The sequence below is a fragment of the Stigmatopora argus genome, chromosome 16 (genome assembly GCF_051989625.1).
Source record: "Stigmatopora argus isolate UIUO_Sarg chromosome 16, RoL_Sarg_1.0, whole genome shotgun sequence".
Lineage (NCBI taxonomy): Eukaryota > Metazoa > Chordata > Actinopteri > Syngnathiformes > Syngnathidae > Stigmatopora > Stigmatopora argus.
In genome coordinates, this window is record NC_135402.1 from 1,438,118 (window position 1) to 1,464,756 (window position 26,639).

Here is a 26,639-nt window from a genome sequence, read left to right on the forward strand (position 1 = left end):
GAAGGAAGCAGAAGCAGCTCTCCGAGGCTGCAGGTAGTCACCTTTAGTCTTGACCTTCAACCCAGTCCTCAATCAGGCTGACAGCACACGCTCGGACAAAGTGCAGATGCGCACAAATAGTGACGTACGAAACCCAGCGACAAAAAAAAGACATAAAGTCCGCTTAATTTATCTCTTTATTATGTGACAACAAAGTTCCCTCGTGAAATTTACAGGCATGGACAGGAAAGCGGCGAGGATCTGGCGGCCTTTCTTTCGTCAAAATATGTTTTATGGTGACAACTTTGAGGATCAAATGCTCGAAAGTGCTAGTAGCAGCACAATTTCCATTCATGCTAGCTTTTGTTAAAACAGTGCCCTCACCAGGTCCAAAAGAACAACCTGCTGCCATATTTGGAAGGCTCTAGTTTACCCCCAATGGTGGGGTTGGGCTCGGGGCGTGGGCGAGAGTGGTAGGGGTCCTCGGTTAGAGGTCGAGAGGTTGAAACCTTGGTCACCTAGAAAACAAAACAAACAAACGGTCACCTGCTTTGTACAATTACACATTGTTTTGTCTAAGCTAGCAGCCTCTAAGTTAAAAAAAATCTCAGTAGTTGAAAATGACAAGCGTAGAGCTGGGCGATAAAACGATAACGATAATTATTGTGAAATCATTTTTGTCAACGATAATATTAAAACAAATTCAATAAACAATTTATAATGTTAAACTGTAATTACACTACATGACCGCCAAAGAGAACGGGGGCGCTGTTGTGAGATGAATGCTAGCCTCATGAGAAGAAGAGAATGATGTGGAAATGTGTTTTACCATGTTAGCAACAGAGGCTAACATGGAGCATGAACGCAAAAGGAAAATAACACGGCTAAAATAACCAATTATGAGATGCAGGACAACATCGAGCCGACCCACTCAATTTTAGTGGGTCGGCTTGATGTTGTCCTGCATCTCATAATTTAATTTAGTGACTAAAAGAGAGAAAACGCCAAGGACAATTCACTTGGATCTTTTAGTCACTAAATTAAATGAGATGCAGGACAACATCAAGCTGACCCACTAAATTTTAGTGGGTCGGCTCGATGTTGTCCTGCATCTCATAATTTCGTTTTTTTTTTTAATGCCTCGTAAATACTTGTGCGCAAAGAGCAACCGTATTGAACCCCTGTAATATTTTTTTAACTTAATATCAAAATGTTTTCCAATGTTATGTAAATGTTCTGAAAATGTTGAAAAAATCTAAAACATCTCTAAATGTATTTTAAACTCAAGGGCGGTTTGCCAACAAAACTCACCTTGGACAGATCTCCCAGCTCGGGTCTCTCCCAGCCCAACTTGTCCAGCACGCAGTTGTCAAAGGCTTGTTGTTGCTGCCGGCAATGGCGCAGCTCGGCCAAATTGGAATAATCCAGACAGGTCCAGTATTCTGTGAACGACTCGGCGCAATTCCCCTTGATTTGCCTGACAATAACAATCGCACTAAGATTGGGAAGCCGCAACCGAAATGGCCAACATGCATCGAGTACATGACTGACTGTTCGCCGGGACTCCGTTTTGAAGGGATTCGTTTCAACGACTCAAAACGGTCGAAGCTTTTTTTGAATACATAACACCCGCTTGATCAGCGAAGCCAACATTTTTTTGAGAATTCAAAGAATTTTCTGTCAGCTTTCCTACAAGCAAGCACACACTCCGACTTCTCGCCCCACAAATTGTAAATACTCAACCATTAAAAGATCTTTCCCCCCCGAGTTTATTTGCGAGTGAGGCAGGGCGGGTGTGTGCGAGGTAGGCAAGCAATGGGTTAAATATTTTAAGAAAACACATTTGTTTCCAAATGATCTAAATGTTAAGAAAAAGGTAAATGTAAGTAGTTTGTTTATATACCTTTTTTTTTGCTACAATTGTTGATCTAAGAATGCTACTAATATTCCTTTTCTTGCATTTATAGGTTGACTGCATTTATTCTCCCAAAAGCAGTTCAATGAAAGATTACCATAGAATATGATATTAGAAAAGTAGACATTTTCTTGAATTGGACCTTTTTTTCTATAACCAAGATACTGTAAACCCATTTTCATTATTTGTTTGTAAATACAGGGCACACATTTTAAGATAATGTACTTAAAATATTGCATATCTGCAAAAAAAATATCTTGTGGTTCAATATTAATGTTTGTTTAGACACTGCAATTCATGTTTTTTTAACGTGGTTACCTGGAACTTATTAAAAACAAGTGGTTCATTCTGATAAGCACAGCTAGCTAGCATTTAGCATGACATCATATATGTTGTTGTGTTCAGGGGCAAAATGAAAACAAGAAATGGTCTCGTCCGATGTACCTGAAGAAGTTGAGTGCACATTGGTTGACTTTCATCCCTTCTTGGAGACACTTGCGGGGGTCCTTTTCCTCCCAGCGGCAGAGCATGAACTCTTTGTTGGCTTTATCACACTGGGAGCCATAATGGTGAGCGGCTGCCTTAAGCACCGCCGACGATACGTTCACCTGAAATTGCAGACACAAATTACTCTCCACAATGACACCTACTCTGACTTGTGAGCCATTTGGACTTTTGAATTTACATAACATGTTTATTAACAGCCACTGTTAGAAAAACTGTAACATACCCAAGAAATCCTGATTCTAATACTTCCTACCTTACAATTTATGAACTACAGCCATGGAGATATGAGATGTGTTTGTACTTTGGCGGTTATACAGATGTTCATCTCAATATTTTTCTGGGAAAAAAGCAGCTAATCTTCCAATGGAGTTGAGCAGTACACCAGTACATCAATGTAACATTTTGATCCCAAAACATTATTGTTTAAATTTCCAGATGTGCACAATTCGATACACTATACTGATCAAGACCAGGGCAAACACTAAATTATTAAGTTAAATTAAAAGGTCCAAGGTCATGTTCACTGTGTCCAAAAATTGCCATCATCGCCAAAAGATATTTTCGAGAGAAGACAAAATTAAACATATCTTGCTTACAGTTAGTAATATAGACAATTGAAGAAAACTGTAATGCCATTCAATGTACAACGCGGGTTTAACACTGCCGCCAGCACGACCCTTATAAATGGGTAGTAATAATGAATAGTAATAATTCAAATAAAACATTAATGTTGTATAAATAGTGACAGAAATGGTCAAGTTTAGCGCAGCTGATTCTTCCACGGTACAATGATTTGCAGCTGGTGATGGCTAACTTGTTAGCTTCGACGGTCCGGTGCAATTTGAATTCACAACGTTGCTCACCTCATCCACGTTCAGCTCCTGCAAACTAGGGATTTCCACCGGCATGGCTGCATGCGTTTATAACAAAGCACACGCCAAAAAACCGACGAGGTGGACGTAAAGTTTGAAGGTCTCCCCCACGGAGAAGGTCAGTTTACCTTCAATTGTGTGGCAAGTAAAGGGCGAGTGTTGATGACGCAGCAGAGAGAGCGACGTCACACCCGAATGTACATGCGCACTATGTATTTCAAGTATTTTTTTTTTAAATATCTGCTTTTGGCCAATTTTCGCAGTTTATATACATCTATATTTAAATAAAAAATGAGAAGACAGTTTTTGACCCAACATTTGCTCAATCACGGTCTTTTCTGACGGATACCATGTTGCCGTGGTAACAGTACACAATCGACATGACGAAGTGATGCTCTTCAGTCGGTTTGACGTTACACAATTCCAAAGTTATATACTAATTGGGACACCCTCCACTATCTCTATTTTTTTGTTTGACAATTTTGATTTTAGTGTGTGATAATAAGAGGAGCACCTTTTATTTGGCCTATTGTATTGCAGATGAATTTAAGAAAAGATGGAGCTCACTGGAAGCAGTTACAAGGGCCCAACTCTAAATGCCAGGTATAGATAAACTATTGAATGGATTACTTTAATATTGGTATAAATATAAAGATTAGTTAGATTCAGCAGGTAGTTAAGTATTTTAAGTGAGTACCTTGTAGTTTTCAATAAATACAGCCTGACAACAACAGATTTCAGTATGCAAATTTGTACATATTTATGAAGGCGATAGCAATGTTGACATCATTTCGGTGTACTGTATTTTCAGGATGGAAGGAGAAGGGGAATATACATTCTTGTCGGAGACTAAGTACATAGGGGAGATGAAAGATGGGATGTTTCATGGGTCAGGTGTGCTTCACTTTCCAAATGGAAGTAAATACGAGGCCACCTGGGAGAATGGCATAGCAACGCAAGTGTGTCTTCTTAATTTTTTTTGTATTTGTATTCACGCCTCTATGCGTTTCACGTCGGTTATACTTCTCGTTACATCTGCTACACGTTACGGCAATCACTCATCGTTCTCGCGGCGGTTATTGGGTTTCCCGGTTTCGTACTTTACAAAGGTATATTTTCTGTCCTGCTATTTGTGGCGTTTGCAGCAATGATTGCAATTATTATCAATTCAGGCAAAGGTCATTTCAAATGATAGTTTTGATGAACCGTGACTAAATCTAGCCAAGACTTCCTTGCACCTGCATCCTTGCTTGGCTAAACCCCAAAAAAGCAACACAGTAAACAGTGCAATGGCGCTTTATTCAAAGTAAGAGCATTATTATTATTATTATTTCAGAAATGCATAGTGTGTACTTACATTTGTGAAACTTTTGATGAGGCAATTCCAATTTTTGTCTTCATAGTAGAAAAGTACCATAGATTTTGGTGGTTTTGCAGGTGAAGTGTTGTCAAAATGGCACTTTTTGAAATGATCTTATGCACAATTCCAACTTACTTGTTTGCTTTCAAATTAATTGTGGACAAAACATGATAAAACAACCCCCCAAAAATGGCAATCACCAGACCTGAACCCAATAGAACATGCATTTTACATCCTGAAGATGAGACTAAAACCCACAAAAACTAACAAGAACTTTAAAGGGCCTGGAACAATAGGTTATTTATTTTTTTGTTTAGTTTGTTTATCTGTTTTCCATAAAGAAGGATTGAATGTAATTGTTGTGATTGTAGCGTTTACTTCACAATGTAACTGGTTCTCATTTCCAATTTACGTATTCGTATCTTTCTCCAGATATAAGATTTGCTCAATTATCACATCCTTTAAATACAAACACGACCATATAGAAATCAGTCGACAAATTCCCCAATTGGACTCAAGCCACGTGAATAGGAACGTCTTTCGATGCCACGAACCAAAAACAACCACGGAAAAACAGACATTCTTTTCGACCGCTTAATGCACTTAAGAGTGGCATTTAAAAAAAAAAATTGTTTTGGGGGGGATATGCACGCTAAACCCCAGGGTCTCATCTGAGCTAGTTTTAGTTAGAACTAACAAATAGGGCCAGTGAGAATCGTAAAAACGATCTTTTTTTGCAGCATTTCTATGGAGACGTTGCCATTTTCTAAAGTTGTCAAAGTCATACAATGTGATCAAGTACTAAACATTACGAACCATGATTTAAACAATTATGGCCTTCTAATTTTCATTATAAAAGGGATCATTCACCTTTGACGACGGGTTGCCGTACCAGGAGAAGAACTGGGATTACTGCGACGGCTACGACAGGCGCTTCTACACCGAGAGATGCAACGGCCTTCGCCCAGCAGGTTCCCTTTCTCGCCATCTAACTCGCTAAGATAAAGGATTGCATGTTATTTATTTATTTTGCATGTAGGTCAGGGGTGTCAAACTCGGGTTGGTTTTTTAAAATGATGTTCAATATTAAAGTGGAAAACGCAAAATATCTATATATTTATTTTTAGATTTTACAAAATGCTTTTTGAACTAAAAATAAAACACAAAGAAAAAATATTGGATTAAAAAAAATTCAATGATTGATTTTAAAAAGGGGAAAATCAGGAAATGTCATGTACATCTATCATCATTTGAATTTGATCCTAAAATAGAAACTCATGATTTACTTTCTCGGGCCACACAAAATGATGCGGCGGGCCAGATTTGGCCCCCGGGCCGACACTTTGACACCATTTTATATATATATATATATATATATATATATATATATATATATATATATATATATATCACAGGTGTCAAAGACCGTTATATATATATATATATTATATATATATATATCACAGGTCTCAAAGTGTCGGCCCGGGGGCCAAATCTGGCCCGCCGCATCATTTTGTGCGGCCCGAGAAATATATATATATATATACGCATACATACAGATATATATACGCATACATACAGATATATACGCATACATACATATATATACGCATACATACATATATAAATATATATATATATAAATATAAATATATATTGATTTAGGTGAATCCCAGTTGACGGACCTGCATCCCCCACGTTCCATTCCCGAAGGCTGCTACGACTGCGGGGACGGTTTCTACGACCCAACGACCAGAACCATCACGGCCTACGATGGGGATTTCCTAAGAATTGCAGGTAAGAGCAAAAAATAATAATATTAATCACAGGTTTGGAGCTCGTGGTAAACAGCAATGGGAAGTTGAGTGTCTCTGACATCAAACTAAAGTCTTACTTTATTGTTTTCCCGTTTTGAAACGACGAAACAAAGTGTACACGATGTCGGATTTGTAAACAAACGGTGAGGTGATTTGGCAAGCAGAACGGCGAAAGGCTTCCATATTGTTTGGCGCGCTTTCCTGTTTCTGGAATAAGCACTTCCCCTTTGAAAGGCTTCCACTGTGAAAAACATTCCAGTGCCAAGAAAAACACCTCTGGTGACTTCACCGCGGGTTTTCCCTTTGTCTTGAGGTGCTTCGCAGATGCAGATAACGAACGTCAAGCCGTTAAATGTAAAAGATTATTGGGACCGATCCAAAGAGCGGTCATGCACGGATGATCATTTTTAAGATGGGTATCCAAGCGGACGCCGTTTGGCTTTGTGATAATATCGTTGAAGTCAATCGGGCACAGATGACTTCAACATGTAGCAACTTCGTCCCGCTTCGTTTTTAACTGCAAACGCCGAAAATTGGATTGGAAATCCTCGTTACAGTCAAAGCTCATAATTTGGTTTCAAGTTGTTCACATTCATGGGATCATTTTGAGTAATTCAAAGGGTTGCTATTTAATATCAACTCATCGAAAAATCAGATAACAGCAAGAAAATAGTTTCCCTCCCTCCCAAATGTTCGCATTCCTGTAAAATGACGCTAAAATGGTCAACTAAAACGACACTTTCTCTCAGGAAAAATGGACAGAAAATTCGTTTTTTTTACTCACGTGATTTTTGAGAGCCAGTTAATTGCGTCAAAAAACAAAAAGCCCCCTCTTACAACCTATACCGCTCTATAATTGGTGTAAATGGCGCTTGAGTCTCTTCCAACACTCACAATTCCAGCCCTCTTACACAACGTTTATTCCCTAAACGCCGAATAACAGCGTGCTAATGGCAGCCACGCCAAGGCGCACCTCATTCACGGCAAACGTGGGTGTCGAAACCCACTCATTTAGATTCTCCAATCCAAAAAATTCCCAACTGTATTCGAACACAAAACCGTTGTGTTACGTTAAGTGTGGCGTTGCCGTGGAACGTGGAGTTGGACCCAAATTCACGGAAAATGGGCGAGTGCGTGGAGTCCCTAACAAAAACTTTAACGACTGTGGGAGGCGTGTGCGGTCGATTGGTCGCCGGTCTTTGGGTCGCCGTCTTTTGGTCGCCGTCTTTTGGTCGCCCCGATTGCGACAATGGGCGACCAAAAGACCGGCGACAAAACAAGGCAAAACAACACAGTCTACGCATCAATAAAAGTCAACAATGGCCATGAGCCGTTTCACTGAGCGGACGTGCGAGTGTATACGAGTTTGTATGTACATGCGTTGTCCCTTTAAGAAACTACGTCAGTCAGGGTCTTAACAAGTTCTCCAACAAAACACAATAAAAGTCCGGGAAATTTGGAGCTTTTCTTTAGCCTAATAATTAATAGGGCATTAAGTATGACTAAATAGTCATTCGAAGTTTGTATTTAGGGAATTTGAGCAACCATTTAAATGGTAATCATCAATAACCTTCCGGGCAACCAAAAGACCGGCGACCAAAAGATCGGCGACCAATCGACCGGCGACCAATTGACCGTGTACCGAGGGAGGAGGGGTATCACGAAAATAACAAGAACTTGGAAGCAAATAACAAAACCAAACCTGTCAGGAAGACATAGAGAAACAAGGAAAATACTTACAAACACAGTTTAAATAGACAGACAAAGGCTGATTACAAAGTACACACACCTGATCACATGAGGGACGGGAAACCATGAGGGACACAATAGGCAAAAAGGATGCAAACCAACCCAAAGCCCAACTAACCCAAACACTCTGACGGCGAAGCGGACCACCAGTCCACGACGCCACCGTCCAACTCCGAGAAATCCTCCAAAACGTGAATATTTACTCGCCACCGCCATTACCGAATCCGTGAACGGGGGGTCAATCTAATCACCATTAATGTCGGTTTTAGGGGTCTCCTCTTGACCCCGTGACGAGGTCCACCATGATTGCACTTTACAGCCACAAAGACGGACGTAAAATGTTTGCAGCTGCCGATAAGTTGAATTGACCGAACCCCCGGCTCCGCCCCCCCCGCTAGCGTCTCCTTCGCGATCAGGTAGAAAGAAAATTAGGGGAGAGTTTTGTCCCTGAAGTGGCTGTTAGCGTCGACGCTAACACTGGCAAATTACACACAATCAGCCGACAAACGGGACCAAACCGGGGGCCCCCCGCCCCGGACCCCCGCACGCGCGCCAACCTTTCTGGGCGAGGTCCGTACGGCGCTCAAGTGCGTGCAGCTGCGCCAGCTCCAGAGAAGAGCGACTTCCCCTGCAATTAGCTTCACATTTCACTCTTAACAATTGACGAACTGCGGTATTATCTGCGTCTTTGGCAGTCCTTCTTTGGCAGAAGACGAAAAAATTGGGGCCGGCCATTTTGCCAGGGTTCATTGTTTACGGGTGTCTGAAGTGGCCGTGAGAAGTTATTTTCCGCTAATTGTCAGGCTTATCTTGATTTGAGCAAATTTACCAGCGACCTGAATGGCACTTCAACGGCTCAAGCTGCCTTTTTTTTTACGCACAAAGTGACCTGCGTTTTTAATTCTCCGGCTCGGTCGCCATTATCGTTCCTTTCACGCGTGGTGCGATTAGCATTTAGTGTAAGGGAAGATTGACTTTTAAGTGTCGGTCAAGCGGGGAAAAAACGCTTTCGGGGGGGCAACGTCGTACTTGTTTTGATTGACGTCAATCGTGGAGGATCCGGATTTGAGGGCTACACGAAAAAATATTGTCAAAAAAAATGGTTTTGCTATGTTTTAGATGAGATCAGATAACTTTATTCATCCTGTATTCGGGAGATTTCACAGTAGTAAGAGGGTGAGAATACAGACACAGTAAAAGACATTTTTAGACATAAATAAATAGGTCATAGATAAATGAATATATAAGCGTTTTTATTCAATTAAACCTGACGACACACTGTTGTGACCAGTGATTTTTTTCGTAGTTGCTATTTCAACCTCCAAACGCATGTGAGAATCGAGTTCTCGATAGATTGGAGGTCAGGGGTTGAGGGTGGCTATTTTTCTGTCAAAAAATGGTTTTCTACGTTTTAGATGAGATGAGATAACTTTATTCATCCCGTATTGGGGAGATTTCACAGTAGTAAGAGGGTGAGAATACAGACACAGTAAAATACATTTTTAGACATAAATAAATAGGTCATAGATAAATGAATATATAAGCGTTTTTATTCAATTAAACCTGACGACACACTGTTGTGACCGGTGATTTTTTTCGTAGTTGCTATTTCAACCTCCAAACGCATGTGAGAATCGAGTTCTCAATGGATTGGAGGTCAGGGGTTGATGGTGGCTATTTTGAGATTTCTTCTTTGTCCTTATATAGAAAGTGGAGCTTGGTTTCTGCAAAACAGGGCATGTTTTGTCTTTATTGTTCATTGTTTAATGTGGAAAACTTGAACTTTTTGGCTAAATTCTCAATAGATTTGAGGTCAGGTGTTGTTGTTGTTGTTTGTTCTTATATAGAAAGCGAAGCTTTGTTAAAACAGGTGGCGATCCAGCTAATGTAGGTCGTAGATGAGCCGACCTTAACATTTCACTTTTTGGGGGAAATTTAAAATTAAACATAAACTCCCTATGTGATGAATGCAATATTAATGGAATTATCATTTTTTTAAAACAGATGACTCAGAAAGCGAGTGGATCGAGCGAACGTGTCGCGTGGCAGAAGATCCCAATCCCGAGTCCTTCTAAGATGAGGCTTCTTCCCAAGTCAAATAAATATAAAGAAAAGCTACTTAATGTCAATCATATTGAAGTCATTTTTGTATAATAATATTTTTTTATGGGCAACCACTTGTGTTTCTGGACACTTTTCAACTTGCATTTTTTGCAAATGAGGCTATGAAGCATTCAAAACAGCTTAAAAATGCCCTACAAATGTTATATTTATTTCCAACAATCTATTATCATGAAGCACAATTATCTGCAATAACTAAAGAAAACTACGAATTAGACTAAAGTACGATTTACAACAGTCAAAAGACTATTTTGATTATTTTCTGAATGTGGAACTGTTTTTTTTTTGGGTCTATTTTTGCCACACAAATGAATCTTGAACTGGTCATCACATTCTCTTTTATTGCATTTCTTTACACAAAACATTGAGGATGAACACTCTTATCAAATAAACATTTGTGTATCTTTTCATCGTCATTTTTTCCCATTTTCATTTTACAAAAGTCCAAAGAAAAAAAAAGTGCTTTACAGGGATTTTTCCATCTTAATAAATACAAGGACGTTGAGGTTCACGTTGGATCGGCTTCTTTACAACCATGGCCGTGGCGCTTAAGTACGTGATGCACAGACCCCGCCCCCAACACACACACACACACACACACACACGCACACACAAAAAGTCACATCTTACTAGCATTTTTCATTGTAGTCCATTTTTTTGTACCAATACTGTTTCACTCCAAGCAAACACAGACATTATTTCATTTCATTTATTTTGTTTTTTTTTGTTACGGAAGATTATTGAGCCATTTGCAGTCTGTTTAAAGAAACCTGAAATTTAGCAAAAACTCAAACCTTGTGCTTTGTGGTCGTCCTTCATTTTTAGCCGTTGAAACCGTTGTCATAATCTGCAATTATGAACGCAACGGGGTGAGTGATTCTCATTTTTAGTGGCTTTCCAAGGTCTGCTTGACCACACCCACCACCGTGGAGCCTTTGTGACAAGCAACCCCGCCCCCCTTTTCGCGCCCAGACTCATTTCAACTCTTTGCGAGTTTTTGGATATTTCCAGTCGTGCGATGCCGCTCGGTAAATAGCGTCATCCGTTTATCGGTGGGATCCACGCGAGGACGCCGTGGTGGGATGTTGGGGAGCTTGAGGGGGGGTCCCGCGGGGTCGAAAGTAGTCGAAGAGTGCTAGCGGCTGAGGGGCAGCTGGGGAAGCGACATGGCCTGATGGGGGAGACTCTGGGAGGTCAGAACGGAAAAGGGGTGACCTGGAAAACACAATGCGCAAATACAAAAATACATCAAAAAACAAATAAATAAAATAATAAAAATATTTTATATGAATAAATAAATTTATCAAATAAAATATAAATATATCATAAATAAAAATATTTTAGATGAATAAATATATTTATCAAATAAAATATAAATATATCATAAATAAAAATATCAATATATCATAAATAAAAATATCAATATATCATAAATAAAAATATTTTATATGAATAAATATATTTATCTCATAAAATATAAATATTTAATAAATACAAATAATGATATAATAAATTAATATAGTCTTTTAAATGACCAGTGTGGTTTTTTTTTTTTTACTGTATATCTATCATTTGTATGTGTATTGAAAACCATTCTTTATTTGTATTTGTAGTTTTATTTTTTAAATGCTTGCTTTGAGATCCTATTTAAATATGTATTATATATGTATACTGTTTAATGAAGCAAAAGTTACATTTGAGAACGATCTGTTAAGATGTATTATAAAAAGTCTTGCATTATTTCTTATAAATTCTTTGAATCTTTCAGTTGAAGAATATCTGCATACATGGAATTGTATTTGTAATAATGATATTGTGCTATTTATAAATCCGTGAAAAATCATTGAAATAATTGTAACATCATGTTACATGACATGATCTCCAATGCCATTATTAATAATTAATATTGACTGCAAAATCATTTGTATACTGATTTGTTTTGTGTACATTTTATGATTAATTGTACACATTGAATTTAAATTCAAGTTATTATATATTCTGGCAAAAACATTTTCTATGGATTATGGATTGTCATAATAGTTATGACCTACTGTCAATGTATCCGTGTAGCGCCACCATGCGCGCCCGATCCGGGCTGCCGAAGGGCGAGTAGTGAAGATCGTCCGGCAAGGACGAGGCTATCCTGGACGGGGGGTGGCCCTGGGGGCCCCCGCTGTGCTGGGGTGTGTGCTTTTTGTGTCTTGCTCTGCAGTTTTGAAACCACACCTGAAGAAGGGGCATGCGGGGAGGGGGAGGTTACGCCGACGCTCTCTTACACGCGATTGGCTGGCGGGCTCACCTGTATAACCCGCCTGCTGAGACCCGTCATGTCGGCTAGCTTTTGGAGCGTTTGGGCGTCCGGGTTGTTGTCCTGGGCAAACTGGGCCTGCATGATCTGCGGAGAAGTGGAATTAGGATCAGCCCTATTATGACTACCGTACTACAGTCTTCCCTTGATTATCACTTTTTTGCTATTTTTTTCTGCTATTAATTTTTAAAAAATTAAATTTTTAAGTTTTCAAGATTTCAAAGTTCATAAAAATGTGGAAATCTACGCTGAAACTCGTAATCTCAGCAATTAAGAAAAATTAAAAGGTAGTTATAATAGGGGTGACCCTACTTTGCATTTTTTTCTGCTATTAATTTAAACAAAAAAAATGTAAGTTTTAAAGTTTTCAAAGATCATAAAAATGTGAAAATCTACACTGAAAACTCAATCTCAGCAATTAAGAAAAATTAAAAGGTAGTTATAATAGGGGTGACCCTACTTTGCATTTTTTTCTGCTATTAATCTAAAAAAAATGTTTTTTCAAGTTTTCAAAGTTCATAAAAATGTGAAAATCCACACTGAAACTCATAATCTCAGCAATGAAGAAAAATTAAAAGGTAGTTATAATAGTGGTAACCCTACTTTGCATTTTTTTCTGCTATTAATTAAAAAAAATAATTATTAAGTTTTCAAAATTCATAAAAATGTGAAAATCTACGCAAAAACTCGTAATCTCAGCAATTAAGACAATTTAAAAGGTAGTTATAATAGGGGTGACTCTCCTTCGCAATTTTTCAATTATCGTGGCCATGTTTGGTCGATATTTGAGGGATTACTGTACGTTTTCACACTTACATGATACTAAATACATGTATACAAGCTTTTTGTGACTGGTTATTGACAGGTTTGAAAAAAAAATACATAAAATGTAGGAAAATTAGGAGTTTCACCTGCAATTGTTCGGCGGTGAAGGACGTCCGCGCCCGTTTGGCTGGTTTTGGCTGATTGTCTTGCTCCGTTGGGACCGCTCCCTCTAACGTGATACCGTTGCCTAAAAAAAGACAGTTGCTGTTTAGTGACTGCAGAAAAAAAATGTTTCCCTCGGGGTTACAAATGAGATAGTTTACACTTTTACAAAGGGTTACGCTTAAACCTAACCCTATATAGGATGAATAAAATTATCTAATCTAATCTAATCTAACCTAACCTAACCTAACCCAAATCTAACCTAACCCAAACCTAACCTAATCTAATCTAATCTAATCTAATCTAACCTAACCTAACCTAACCTAACCTAACCTAACCTAACCTAACCTAACCTAACCTAACCTAACCTAACCTAACCTAACCTAACCTAACCCAAACCTAACCTAATCTAATCTAATCTAACCTAACCTAACCTAACCTAACCTAACCTAATCTAATCTAACCTAACCTAATCTAATCTATCACTTCATCTTGGTTTTCCAAGAGACGTGCTATGAAATTTAAACCATCGAAATAACCAAATATTATTATTTAATATTATATCATGTAAGAAAAACAAAAGTCAAAGTAAAAGTCTATCTTTGCTTGATAAAAATCATGCCAAGTAAAAAGTCACTTAAAAACAGATTAAATTCCACAATGACATATCAGTACCGTATAACCTGGACTATAAATCGCACTTTTTTCATAGTTTTTCAAGATTTTTTTTCTCTGAAAATCTGTTAGCCCGTTGTTCTCCATTTTGCTATTGTCACTTTGACGGAAATGAAAGTCAATGTGAATGAATTGGATTCTTATAACTCCACCCACCGCTTTCGGCGGCTCGCTTGAGATTCTCCACCATGGTGTCGTAGTGGATCCTGCACAGCACTTTTTCCTCCACCAGGCCAAACTCTTCCCCCGTGGACAGCTGCCTCTTGCACGAGTAGCAGGCGAAGCACGCCAGGTGGTACGCGTTGCCCCGGGCGCGCCGCACCCAGTCGCTGGCGTAGATCTGACGGCCGCAGCGGGCGCACTTAGTACCAAACCTACTGTGTGGGACAGAGAAAGACAACGGCTGAGGCAAAGGGAATATGACACCGTTCCGCTAAGTATTTGTTTGTTAACTTACTTATTAGCTATCTATTTAAGTCTAAAATGCCTTTCCTGTATCTGCATTCTCACCCTCTTGCTACTGTGAGAATGAAATTTCCGAATACGGGATGAATAAAGTTATCCAATCCAATCCAATCCAATTCATCGTTTATCTTCGACCTAAACAAGACACTAAAGCTGGAAATTAGCCCTCGGCTACAATCTTACATATTTACACATGTTCATTAACATGAATATAAATATATTCATTAAAATGTGCTGTCCCTTATTCAATAAATCAAATTCAAACTCAAACTTAATCACTAACATGGATGTTTTGGCCTGTTTTGTGGAGGACTGACGAATCCTTGGCGTAAAAATATGGTTTACACGAAAGTTCCCCCGCTTGGAGTTTAAACACAAACAAACCAACACCTGCAATTTCCTGACTAAAAAAAAAATCTCTTTCACACATACACACAATTGGCAAACATATACACACTTTTTGGTACTGTGCTTGAAAGATGACATCACCGTAACCCATAGCAACGGTGAGGTCAGAAATCGTTCCACGGGCGACAATGTAAACGTTGCTCGGACGATTTGGTGATTAACGACGGACGTGGCTGAAACGAAGCGTCGGTCGGTACCTGAAATAAACACGTGCTGCTTATCGGAGGCGGCCGTACACGTGCTGGCGGTGGTAAATGGATTTGAGGACAGAAGGAGACAAACATTGCGCTGACAGAGGCAAAGCAGACATTTTTGCCGGATAATCCCATGTGAGAAGAAAAATGCGCCGCTGAGTGAAGCGCTGTCTTGGTCACGGAAATGCCACGTCCGAGGCAACCGCCACGTGAGAAGTATTTCACGCGGGAAAAAAAAAATAGCGTCCATGGTGTGAAAATATTCTACAAAAATATGAGAGCCTGGCGAAATTGTGGCTCATAATGTGCTTGCTGTGAGAATTTTGGGTAGATAAAGTTTATCGCTAGTCAGAGGTGATTTTTATTCGTATATTTGTTTTTATTTTGTTTCATAGTCGTGTTTTTATTTAGGGTTTAACTGTTCATTGCCAATGATGATTTCATTTTTGCCAAAAATACAGGAAAAACATTAAAGTAGAGATCAGGAATGTGAAAAAAAGGGCGAAAAAAAATTCACTCTAGCAGAATTTTGCAAAATGAACCTTATTGTATTAAGAGAAAACTATTTTGAGGATGAATTTGACTGGCACTACGTCACACAATTACAATACAAATGCACTCATTATTAAATGTGGCATATTATGCTCCCTTATGGTGTCATCGTATGCTCATGCTGGGCTAAAATGTTCTTTTTTTCCCTCTAATTTTCTCTAAATTGCTAAAAAAAGGTCAATAATTTGTATGGAACCCCAAGCATGAGCATCACGAGTAGATGTTAAGACCTACTGTATGTATACATGTACATCTATGTGTATGTATGTAAGTATATATACGTTTATAAATAGGTATGTATGTGTATGTATGCGTATATATATATATTTTAGCAACATGCTTATTTATTTATATATTTATTCATGCATTTATTTTATTAATTAACTTACTTATGACCTATCTATTTATGTATAAAATGTCTTTTGCTGTGTCTGTATTCTCACCCTCTTGCTACTGTGACAACAAAATTTCCCGAGTACAGGATGAATAAAGTTATCCAATCCAATCCAATGACACAATTTGCTAGCCTCATAATAGCTATCACCCCCACAAATGCTAAAACTCAAGGAGAAGATACCAAAAAGCAGCAAAAAAAAAGAAAAAAACAAGAACAATGTATCTAGAAAAGGTTGAAATTGAGATTGTGTGTGTGTGTGTGTGTGTGTGTGTGTGTGTGTGTGTGTGTGTGTTAGTGTGGGTGGGTGGGGGGTTGGGGCAAGTATAAGGGCTGGCACTTGAGCGGGTTTTGGCAGAAAATCAGCCCACTTAAGTCCACTCTGTCTGGGATGAAAGCCCACTGTTGTGCCTTGAATCATTCCGAGCGTCTTCTCCTCCTCTTATTGGTCGTCCTTGCATTTTGACATGAAGCTATATTCAAATCTATCCTTAACATACATGAAGGTCACTTTCCCAGCGGCGGAAATCCCACGACATCGGCGCCATATGACGTGGGAATACATGGGAACGATTACTGTTAGATTTTGTTGGGGTTTGGTGGATGGGTGTTTTTTTTCTTGTGTTTTTTTTTCACCTGCTGTGTCTTTTCTGGTTCTCCTTCCCTTGCGTGAGTGACCCAGGTGTTCGCAATTGTCTTGTTAAGCAACCCCCGTCTGTCTATTTGAACCCCGTGTGGAAGTATTATGTTATGTTGAGCCTCGGCAGGGAAAACTTAAGGTTTTCACGGACAAAATAACATTACAAATAATAGAAAGTGGGAAAAAATGAACAAAAATACAAACTTCACCAGGCAAATATAACCAAGAGCGAAAAATACGGGGTTCAAATACACAGTCAAGGGTTGATGACAATCACAAATACCAGGGTCACACTAGGGAAGGAGAGTACTGTCCTTTCAAATTAAAATTGCAGTACAGTAACAATTTAAGAATGGAAATAAATGGTAAGAGAAATATAATCACTTCATTTTTTTGTTTATAAGTTTTTTATGACTAATACTTGTTGATGTTTGCATCCTATGGTGAAGCTTTAAATCTTATTGTACTTTTATAATGACAATAAAGGCATACAGTTCAATTAATGCAGTTTAGGCAATTGAAATGATTTTCAATAGCCATAATATTTTAAAAATGGGGTTAGGTTGCGTGCAATATGAGGGGAATCTTTCATATTTATATTTAAAAAGCTGCGAGGACCCAATTGCTGATTTATATCGCGATTCTCATGGTCTGTATGTTGAATAGTTGATATTGGACGAAATGTAATTGATTGTTAGCATTTTTAGCAAATTTTATTCAGCTCATATCCTGTAATATAAGAAAGGTACGTTTATAAAATACACTTGATAAGAATTTGGCCTTTGCAACTGCAGTATGAAACCATCTTTGACGCCATTTTGTGTCAGATGGCACGTGTCAGATGGCACATGTGTCAAAGTGGCGGCCCGGGGGCCAAATCTGGCCCGCCGCATCATTTTGTGTGGCCTGGGAAAGTAAATCATGAGTGCCGACTTTCTGTTTTAGGATCAAATTAAAATGAAGAGTATAGATGTATATTAAATTTCCTGATTTTCCCCCTTTTAAATCAATAATTGTCATTTTTTTATCCATTTTTTCTGTGTTTTTAGTTCAAAAATCATTTTGTAAATTCTAAAAAATATATTTACAAAAAGCTAAAATGAACATTGTTTTAGATCTATAAAAAACTGAATATTCAGGGATTTTAATCCAGTTCTTTTAATCCATTTATAAAAATCAAAAAATCAAAATATTATATCTAAAATGGTCCGGCCCACGTGAAATCAAATTGACGTTAAAGCGGCCCGCGAACCAACCCGAGTCTGACACCCTTGCTTTAAGGGTATAAAATTTAAAATGTGCTTCAATATTGGACGTCATTTCCCGTAACTAACAATTCAGTATGTCCACGTACGCAAACAGATCTAGATAGAAATTCCATTTAAAGCCGGAATAACTTGACTTGAGAACAGCACATGAAGCCAGTCGTGGTGATATTTTCCATTTTCCACGTCATTGTGAAGCGTATTTTGCAGCTAAACACTGTAGTGTAGCGCTGCATCGTTCCAGATTTCCCTTTCGCCGTACAGTAAAACGCAAAGCATTTTTGCCAGCGAGCGCCTAATGGAGTGTGGCAGCTTGTCAGCTTTGTGCTCGCAAGACACAAACCAGCCAACGCTGCAAATCATCACTCAATTTAGGCCCCCGTGGAAGCCCTTCTAGTCTATTTTTTAAACACACGCCGTGTCGAGATTACAGGGTTGGCTTAAAATCAGTGTTAATAGCCTTGATCCAATATCACGATGCTGAATGAGACCCAAATAAAGACGGAAAACTGCCATTTTTTCCCTCCATTGCGGCCCTCAAACTTTATTTAATAAATACCGTATTTTCTCGCATATTAGCCGCCTCCGCGTATAAGCCGTACCCTTAAAATTGCCTTAAAATGGTTGAATTTGACAATTTCTCTCATATAAGCCGCCCCCTGATTGTTTTATATATAATATTTGTTTCTACAACCCATTAAAAAGGGTCAGATTTTTATTTTTATTTATTTTTAACCACAAATTGATCAATCGGCAAGTTTCTTTGTTCCGTTTCATCTCCCAGCCTTTATTACCGTATTTTCTCACATATTAGCCGCATCCATGTATAAGCTGTACCCTTAAAATTGCCTTAAAATGGTTGAATTCGACAATTTCTCTCGTATAAGCCGCCCCTGACTCGTAATTTTCACCTCCATATTCATGGTTTTAATAGGGAGTACAAATGTGTTACTTTGAAGGGAAAATCTTAAGAAAAATCATCGCACGTGCTATTTCTGAGATACTGTATAAATCGATTACTGGATTGCACATTCCTAAAAGGTGCTGTCTGCACGTAGAAAAAATAAAAAAGGAAGTCATGTGAGCGGTACAACCAGGAAGTGAGAATTTTGTTAAATGTTTTATCTGTTTATCTTTTCTCTATTTTGAAATAAAAGACCGTATTGGCCGCATTGTCTTACGTTATGGCGTTTTATGCATGTCAAGTCCAAATTGTACCCTGAATTCACTCATTATTTTTTGATTGACAAATATTTGCGAGAAAATACGATCATATTTCACATTAACAGGTCAAATTAGAAGACTCCTGCTTTTAAGGCAAGCTATTAAAAAAAATGACCTGACTAACCTTTAACCCTATCTGACTTTTTGTTATTTTCAATTGTTTACAACTCTTTTTCTTAAAAAAAACATCACTTTTTTCAACATAAAAAAGGATAAGTCTAAATATTAATTTCAAGCACCCCTTCCCATCACTCTGAATAAAGCGAGCCTTTGTTTGACAGATGTTTTATCGTTTTTTATGAATCCAGTTGCCTGGAAGAAGAAAAAAAAGGGGCTGTGCTACGTGGCCGTGTTGCCATAGTAACCTAATCACCTAAGCAGAGGTGGCTTGATGAGTAATTACTGACAATTCACCAATGCCTCGTGCTTAACAAAGCTCACTCCGGGTACGCTGCGAGCACCCCGAAGTGCGCCTGATTGCAACAGTGATGAGACTTCCTGTGTGCGGGTGTGTGTGTATATATGTGTGTGTGTGTATAAATGTGTGTAAGTGTGAAATAGTGATTTGAGAGGCACAGCAAAGCTATGTCCGGCACGTCCGTCCCAACAACCTCAGTCCGAGATCCCCGCCTGGACCAAAACACACACATACACATACCCGCACACACACACACACATACGTACACACACTGATTTCCTGCCATTACATCCCATTAAAGCAGCTGTCAATCCAAAAGCCAGATGAGAGACGGACATTGATGAGGAAGCATCCTCGGGGGGTTGAAAGCCCCCCCAAAAGAATTTGGCTGGCCCATTTCAACTTTTCTAAGAGAACAGATTGGACTTTCATATTTCCAGAGGTGAGCCATCGTCACGTAAAAGTGCCAATTTTTATTCCCGGTAGTGGCGGCGACTTGTGCAAAAATGAGAGCGTAAACGTATAATTATGCAAATGAGCGCCAACCTACAGTTATTGTCAAACGTCAAAATCTCAAAAGAGGAAAAAACAATTTTGTGCCTCTTCATTTGTCAAGATGACGATAAAAGTTTGTCGCTACGTGAATATGTCGACTAGTTTTCTAATACAATTCCAAATGAACCGTAGACTATTTTGCTATGCTAATCAATATAAATTAGATTACAAATCAGCTCAATGAATGCCTTCCTAACCTCAAATTCATCCAATCTAATAATAATAAGAAAATAACTGCCTCTTTATGTGAATATGTCAACTAGTTTTCTAATACAATCCAATTCCAAGTGAAACCTAAACTATTTTGCTATGCTAATCAATATAAATTAGATTACAAATCAGTTTAATGAACGCCTTTCTAACCTCCACTTCATCCAATCTAATAATAATAATAAGAAAATAACTTTCTCTTTACGTGAATATGTCGACTAGTTTTCCACTACAATCCAATTCCAAGTGAACCCAAAGCTATTTTGCTATGCTAATCAATATAAATTACATTACAAATCAGTTTAATGAACGCCTTTCTAACCTCCACTTCATCCAATCAAATAACAATAATAAGAAAATAACTTATGACAAGGGCGTGTTTGAATACATTTTTACAAATCAAAAATAACAAATCCAGAACACCTTCAATCAAATTGTTTCCAAACCACTGAAAATTGGAGGACTTTATATTTATAAATATAAAAAAGTGTTCATTTCCCCGCAAGAATCACAAAAAATGAACCCCCCTTTTGTCCAAAACTTATCTCGACCCCTCAAAACTATAAACAAGAACAGCTTAAGTATTTACAAACTTAAAGTATTTATTTACTTCGCCTTTCATAGGCGCATAACATAACACAACATAGCATAACATAACATAACATGTTGCTATGTGACAGCCATTTCTACCTTACCCGACCACTTCTGCGGCTCGCATACGCTTAACGTCCACTTTACATATTTAATAATGGCTCACAGTCCGCCCGGGCAACAGTTTTGGGGGTGCCGGGGGTGACCGGCGAGGGGGGAGTTTAAACGCAAAGAGGTCAGCTGGAGTACGAGCGCCGAGCCGGCAGAGCAAACACAAATGCGTGTTGTGAAAATAATAAAAGGCCATGATTGACAGCCGCTGGACATGCGTCAATAAACAGAGACCCCGGCGTGTGTGTGTGATTTGGTCCAGTACAGTACTTGTGTGCGTTTCTATACACACACACACATATACACACACACACACACATACACGAGGCCGTGTGTATTGAGCGTGGCTAATAGTTTTGGGATAAGAATCACATTCGGATACCCCCCAAAAAATGGCGTTGACCGGGCACTCGGGCGGTCTAATTGCTGGGCTGGGGTGGAGGACGACTAATTGCTGGTGATTAGAAACCTCAGCGCGGTGGTTTTGCGTCAGGTTTCGATCAGGCGTTGACATTCGGGTCCCAAAATGAAAAACACTTTAAAACAAGGATTTCCAAAGTGTGACTTTGCAATTTGAAAACTGTTCGGAGCAATTTGAATTCAACTTTAATGCATATTACATTTTAACAGAATCATATTTTTTTAAAGTCCAAGTGCAGTTTTAATGTTATAACTTATTTCATTGACATTTAATGCCTTTTTTAGTCCTCCTTATACTTGTGCTTAACTTGTATTAAAGTGTGTCTTAATGCACAACAAAGTGTTTTTGCAGCGTAAAAAGTAAAAGATATAATTTCTACATGTAGTCGGCATAATAGGATCAGACAGGAATTTGCTCCAGCAAACCTAAATGCCCCCATTTTCCCGTAATCAGGAGCTTGCGAGAGCCAAACATCTTCAAGCGTTTTACTCGCCACGAGTAAAAGTCATTCACGGCCACCATTTTGACTCCTGACATGAAATGAAGCAGCGATACGGAGCCTCGGCCTCAAATAATGAAAAGACGCTCTAATTATCTGAAGCACGCCAACGCCACGTGTTAGAAATGCATTTTTTTTTTTTTGCGCCGGGAATTGGAAGCACTCCACCGAGATGAAGACTACGGCGACAACACCCCGTGTTTGTCCCTGACGATGATGATTGCATCATGCGTGCATTTGAAGAAAAAAAATAAGCTCAAAATGATGATTTATTGGTCATGCATTTTTTTTAAATAGGAGTCACTTGTTGATTGTGCGATTGCAGTAACGATGCTTGAAGGAATTAGCTAATTTGCTATTTGGTTTAGCCAAGTCAAATTGCAAAAACGTATATTATTTTTTAAAAATCATTTTCAAGTCAAATTGCAAAAACGTACATATTTTTTTTAATCATTTTCAAGTCAAATTGCAAAAACGTATATATATATTTTTAATCATTTTCAAGTCAAATTGCAAAACGTATATTATTTTTTTTAATCATTTTCAAGTCAAATTGCAAAAACGTATATTTTTTTAATTATCATTTTCAAGTCAAATTGCAAAAACGTATATATTTTTTTATCATTTTCAAGTCAAATTGCAAAAACGTATATTATTTTTTTAATCATTTTCTCCATTTTATGATGTCATCCTTTCATTTGCATGCAAAAAAACATCATAAAATGAGCTTTTAGGTACGGCTATACAATGTGTTCATGTGATTCTTTTATATATTAGAAATGAATTTGCAGATGGCAAAATTGGAAATTAAATGTTCACATATCTTTGCCAAATATGTTGTATAATCCCATATTTTGATTCAATTGCATTTGACCTTTTTTCCAAACAAGACGATGAATCACGAGCCAAAGCTTCTGTTACTAATATTGACAACAATATTACACAATGTTATAAAATAAGAATAACGCATCATTTGACGACACTTTAATAATACAAATCGTCACGTAAAAGGAAGATTTGAGTTCATTTATGATGAATTTGGTGTTGCCCAGGCCTATATTTTCAATTTCAATGGAATAAAAGGTCACTTGGAAAAGCATTTGTAGGCATGCAGCAAAAGAGAAGGCGTTTTTTGTTGTTGTTGCAAAGAATTGGTAATAATCATAAACTTACCCTACCTGAAATAATCCATTTTACAGAAGATCTCCTTGTTTTTGATGTAGCAGCTACTGTGTTGACGTAACGACGTCCGGCACACCGAGCACTCCAAGCAGCGCACGTGCCAGATTAGATTGTTCACCTGAACACATATACATAGATTTATTAAAAAATACCATGGAAATATTGCCCAAAAAACAGACAAATATCTCTGCAAGCAATGATGGAAAATAATTTCATCATTATGCCAATTTGTTTAAAAAAATAATAATCTGGGATTAGATTTTAAATCACTGGACAAAATAAAATTTGTAGTTGCACACATTTTGGAATAAATCAAAATTTGCATAGGGAGGAAAAATGGAGTCATGAATTTGCAGTATTTTCACCCTAAAGCATTAAATAAAAAGCTAGTGGTTTTCAAAATAATAACAATGAGGCCAAATTCAATGCATATTTGCAGCTCAAGAATTGCTATTAGGAGAAATGGGCATTTCAAAATATTGTTTTCTTATTAGTAAAAAAAGCATAATTGAGGAACAATGCTGTTTTCAAATATTGAATGCAAACGTCCTCAAATATATTTATCTTATTCCCGTTTCAAAATAATTCATAACTAACCCTCAGATAGCTCTCCACATAATTATAACCGATATAAAATCGTTTTGACATATTTTTAAAAAACATCTATGCAGCATAACATTTTTCTCTTTCTTATGTTTCCATTTGCAAAATAAAATCACCGTTTACGAGGAAAAATTTAACTTAGAAAAAAAAACAAGAACACCAGAGCGACTGTTTTGACGGGATTTCAAAATAAAATAACGACCATGTTGTGATCACCGTCTCCAAAACAACATGCAAGGCCACGTTTAAAAAAATAAATCACAAAAGAAGACGATCAAATATGGTCGTTTGTGAAGTTCACCTTGAGCAGGTATCGATCCAGGATCTCCAGGCCGCAGCTCGCGCACACGTTCTTGCCGGTGGAGGCCACGGAGCTGCCGGTGGAAGTGGGCGAGCACACGGACGGGGTCGACGGCGTGCTCGGGGACGAGCGTGCCTCGTCCCGTTCCATGTTCGACCTCTGGGACTCGGCGTCCGATTGAGACTGCGTACGGGGAGAGGGGGCAATTTCGGTCGGGGAAGGGGGGGATACAAAGTCAGTGGTGGTCTTTCGGACATCTTTATCAAAAAAATAATAACAAAAAAATTCAAACTCTTAACGCTAAATGCGGAAGAAACCCCTCCACCCTTCATTTTCTCCTATTATAGCTCATATTTTCTTTAAAATATGATTTTCTCCAAACCATATTTATTTTCCATACAGTAACAAAGCCGAGTTCCCACTTGGTCAAAAATATGTCCTGCCACTCCACGTATAAATCCCCCAAAAAGCATTTTAACCACCTCAAATCCCCATAACAAACATTAAATAATATAAATAATAATCCAAGATGAATTATAATGGTCATCACCATAACATGAAAACATCCCCAAAAGAAAAACACACCCGAAAAAATGAGTTTTCCTCCATTTTGCAATGCCATAACACACAAAAAAGTGCCTTAAAAATAAATAAAAATAGGACATGCATAGACGTCTCACCATTTGCGCGTGTTTGGCTTCCACGCTGCTCCCCGCAACACTTTGACCTTCACTGGAGATCACCTACAACATGAACATGCTTTTCAAACACCTTCCACGCGTGATAAACCCACCCAAGCAAACAATTTACATTTTATAAAAGACGCCTTAATTTGACAACCCCCCCAAAAAACGCCTTTAAATGATTCTCCAACCGAAATTGGCTTCCAGGAATAATAGCGTGTTTTTTCCCCTTTGCAATCCAGGACACGTTTGTGGATTAAAATAGAACCATTCGCTTTTTTTTCCGGGGCGGTTAAACTACCTTTAATTACAAATAACTATCGGATAAGAGGTTATGTGGGTGTCTATTTCAGATGTCAATCAGCAGGAACCCCCGAAACACACACTTGCAATTAAAAAAAAACGATTTCCCCCTTTTTTGTGCCTTGACAAAAGGCTGCAGATTGCATTAAAAAGCTTGCAAAATACATTTATATCTATATATATTATTTTTTTTGTCCAATTTACCTGTTACCAGCAGGAACCCCCGAAACACACACTTGCAATTAAAAAAAAACGATTTCCCCCTTTTTTGTGCCTTACCAAAAGGCTGCAGATTGCATTAAAAAAGCTTGCAAAATACATTTATATCTATATATATATATATTATTTTTTTGTCCAATTTACCTGTTACCAGCAGGAACCCCCGAAACACACACTTGCAATTAAAAAAAAAACCGATTTCCCCCTTTTTAGTGCCTTGACAAAAGGCTGCAGATTGTATTAAAAAGCTTGCAAAATACATTTATATCTATCTATATATTATTTTTTGTCGAATTTACCTGTTTCGAGGTGGACAGAACCGTGTTGCCCTCTGAAAGAGGAGACAAAACTTCATTTTTCCAGTACATGAGCCTCACAGCGACAGCAGTCGATCCGGTGCACAAGTGGACAAAGGGCGGCCTGCATCCGATGTTCGAGAACCTCCTATCCAGAGTCTTTTTTTTTCTTCCCTTCCCTTCTTCAGCCGCTTTTTTTTTCTGTGGGTAGCTCCTTTCCCCGGCCGGTTGGACCGAAGCTCCTCTTGTGTGGTCAGGCAAAAGTGCTTTTGAAAGACAAGCATGCATGCACGCGTGCATGTAGTATGAAGTGACTCCCCCCTTTGCTCCCCCCCCTGACTCCCCCCTTTTTTTGCACTGTACCTCGTCCCTCACTGGTGGGATGGAGTCGTGACTTTACAGGAAGTGGAACTTGCACGCAGCTTCTTTTTCCTTTTTTTTTTTTTTCTTTCTTTTTCTTCTCCACACAAACCATTTCATTCCAAGGGGGTGCTAGAGAAAGTTTGCCCCAAAAAGAGGAGGGAGAGGGGGAGGGTGCACACGCCGATTTTGCATAGCTGCACATCAACTGCAGAAAAAGAAACAAGGATTAATAAGAAAATCGCAGCAATATCGCGGTACATGTGCATCGTGCAAAGATAGATCGTTTTAAAAAAAAAAAGAGATGAAAATAAAGCAATGTTTTTTAAGGATTCGGTTGGTGGATTAAAAATGAAAATTTGCCAACTGGTTTAAAGGGGAAATTCGAAAGTCAACCTTGGTTTAGATTATTAACTACTAAATGGATAGGAGATTAAAAATGATAGATCCGTTTTTTTGGGGAAATAATTAGGCTTGGTGTGAAGCAATTAATTTTGAGTGATTTAATTTAAAGC

The 26,639-nt window shown here is 38.4% G+C and overlaps 3 protein-coding genes across 5 annotated transcripts; 1 reads left to right on the forward strand and 2 right to left on the reverse strand.

Annotated features, from left to right (window-relative positions):
- Window positions 1–158: 158 nt before the first annotated feature.
- On the reverse strand, window positions 159–3,443 carry ndufa8 (NADH:ubiquinone oxidoreductase subunit A8). The gene is made up of 4 exons (XM_077622726.1): window positions 3,265–3,443; window positions 2,339–2,502; window positions 1,291–1,456; window positions 159–497 (listed from the first exon to the last, which is right to left on the reverse strand). The coding sequence occupies exons 1-4, from the start codon at window positions 3,307–3,309 to the stop codon at window positions 360–362; spliced, it is 513 nt and encodes a 170-aa protein (XP_077478852.1). The 5' UTR covers window positions 3,310–3,443; the 3' UTR covers window positions 159–359.
- Window positions 3,444–3,669: 226 nt separating this feature from the next.
- On the forward strand, window positions 3,670–10,322 carry morn5 (MORN repeat containing 5). Its single transcript, XM_077623553.1, has 5 exons — window positions 3,670–3,876; window positions 4,085–4,232; window positions 5,493–5,604; window positions 6,299–6,430; window positions 10,204–10,322. The coding sequence occupies exons 1-5, from the start codon at window positions 3,830–3,832 to the stop codon at window positions 10,272–10,274; spliced, it is 510 nt and encodes a 169-aa protein (XP_077479679.1). The 5' UTR covers window positions 3,670–3,829; the 3' UTR covers window positions 10,275–10,322.
- A 322-nt stretch (window positions 10,323–10,644) lies between these two features.
- On the reverse strand, window positions 10,645–26,379 carry lhx6a (LIM homeobox 6a). 3 transcript variants are annotated; one of them, XM_077623541.1, is made up of 10 exons: window positions 26,128–26,379; window positions 25,768–26,030; window positions 24,944–25,006; window positions 24,264–24,446; window positions 23,356–23,477; window positions 14,387–14,604; window positions 13,540–13,640; window positions 12,620–12,715; window positions 12,372–12,546; window positions 10,645–11,535 (listed from the first exon to the last, which is right to left on the reverse strand). In XM_077623541.1, exons 1-10 carry the CDS (start codon window positions 26,327–26,329, stop codon window positions 11,456–11,458), a joined length of 1,503 nt encoding a protein of 500 aa, XP_077479667.1. In that variant the 5' UTR covers window positions 26,330–26,379; the 3' UTR covers window positions 10,645–11,455. The 3 variants fall into 3 exon arrangements, with proteins under 3 accessions (XP_077479667.1, XP_077479666.1, XP_077479668.1); XM_077623540.1 differs by having other exon boundaries at window positions 14,387–14,607; XM_077623542.1 differs by lacking the exon at window positions 26,128–26,379 and having other exon boundaries at window positions 14,387–14,607; window positions 25,768–26,046.
- Between the last annotated feature and the right edge of the window lie 260 nt (window positions 26,380–26,639).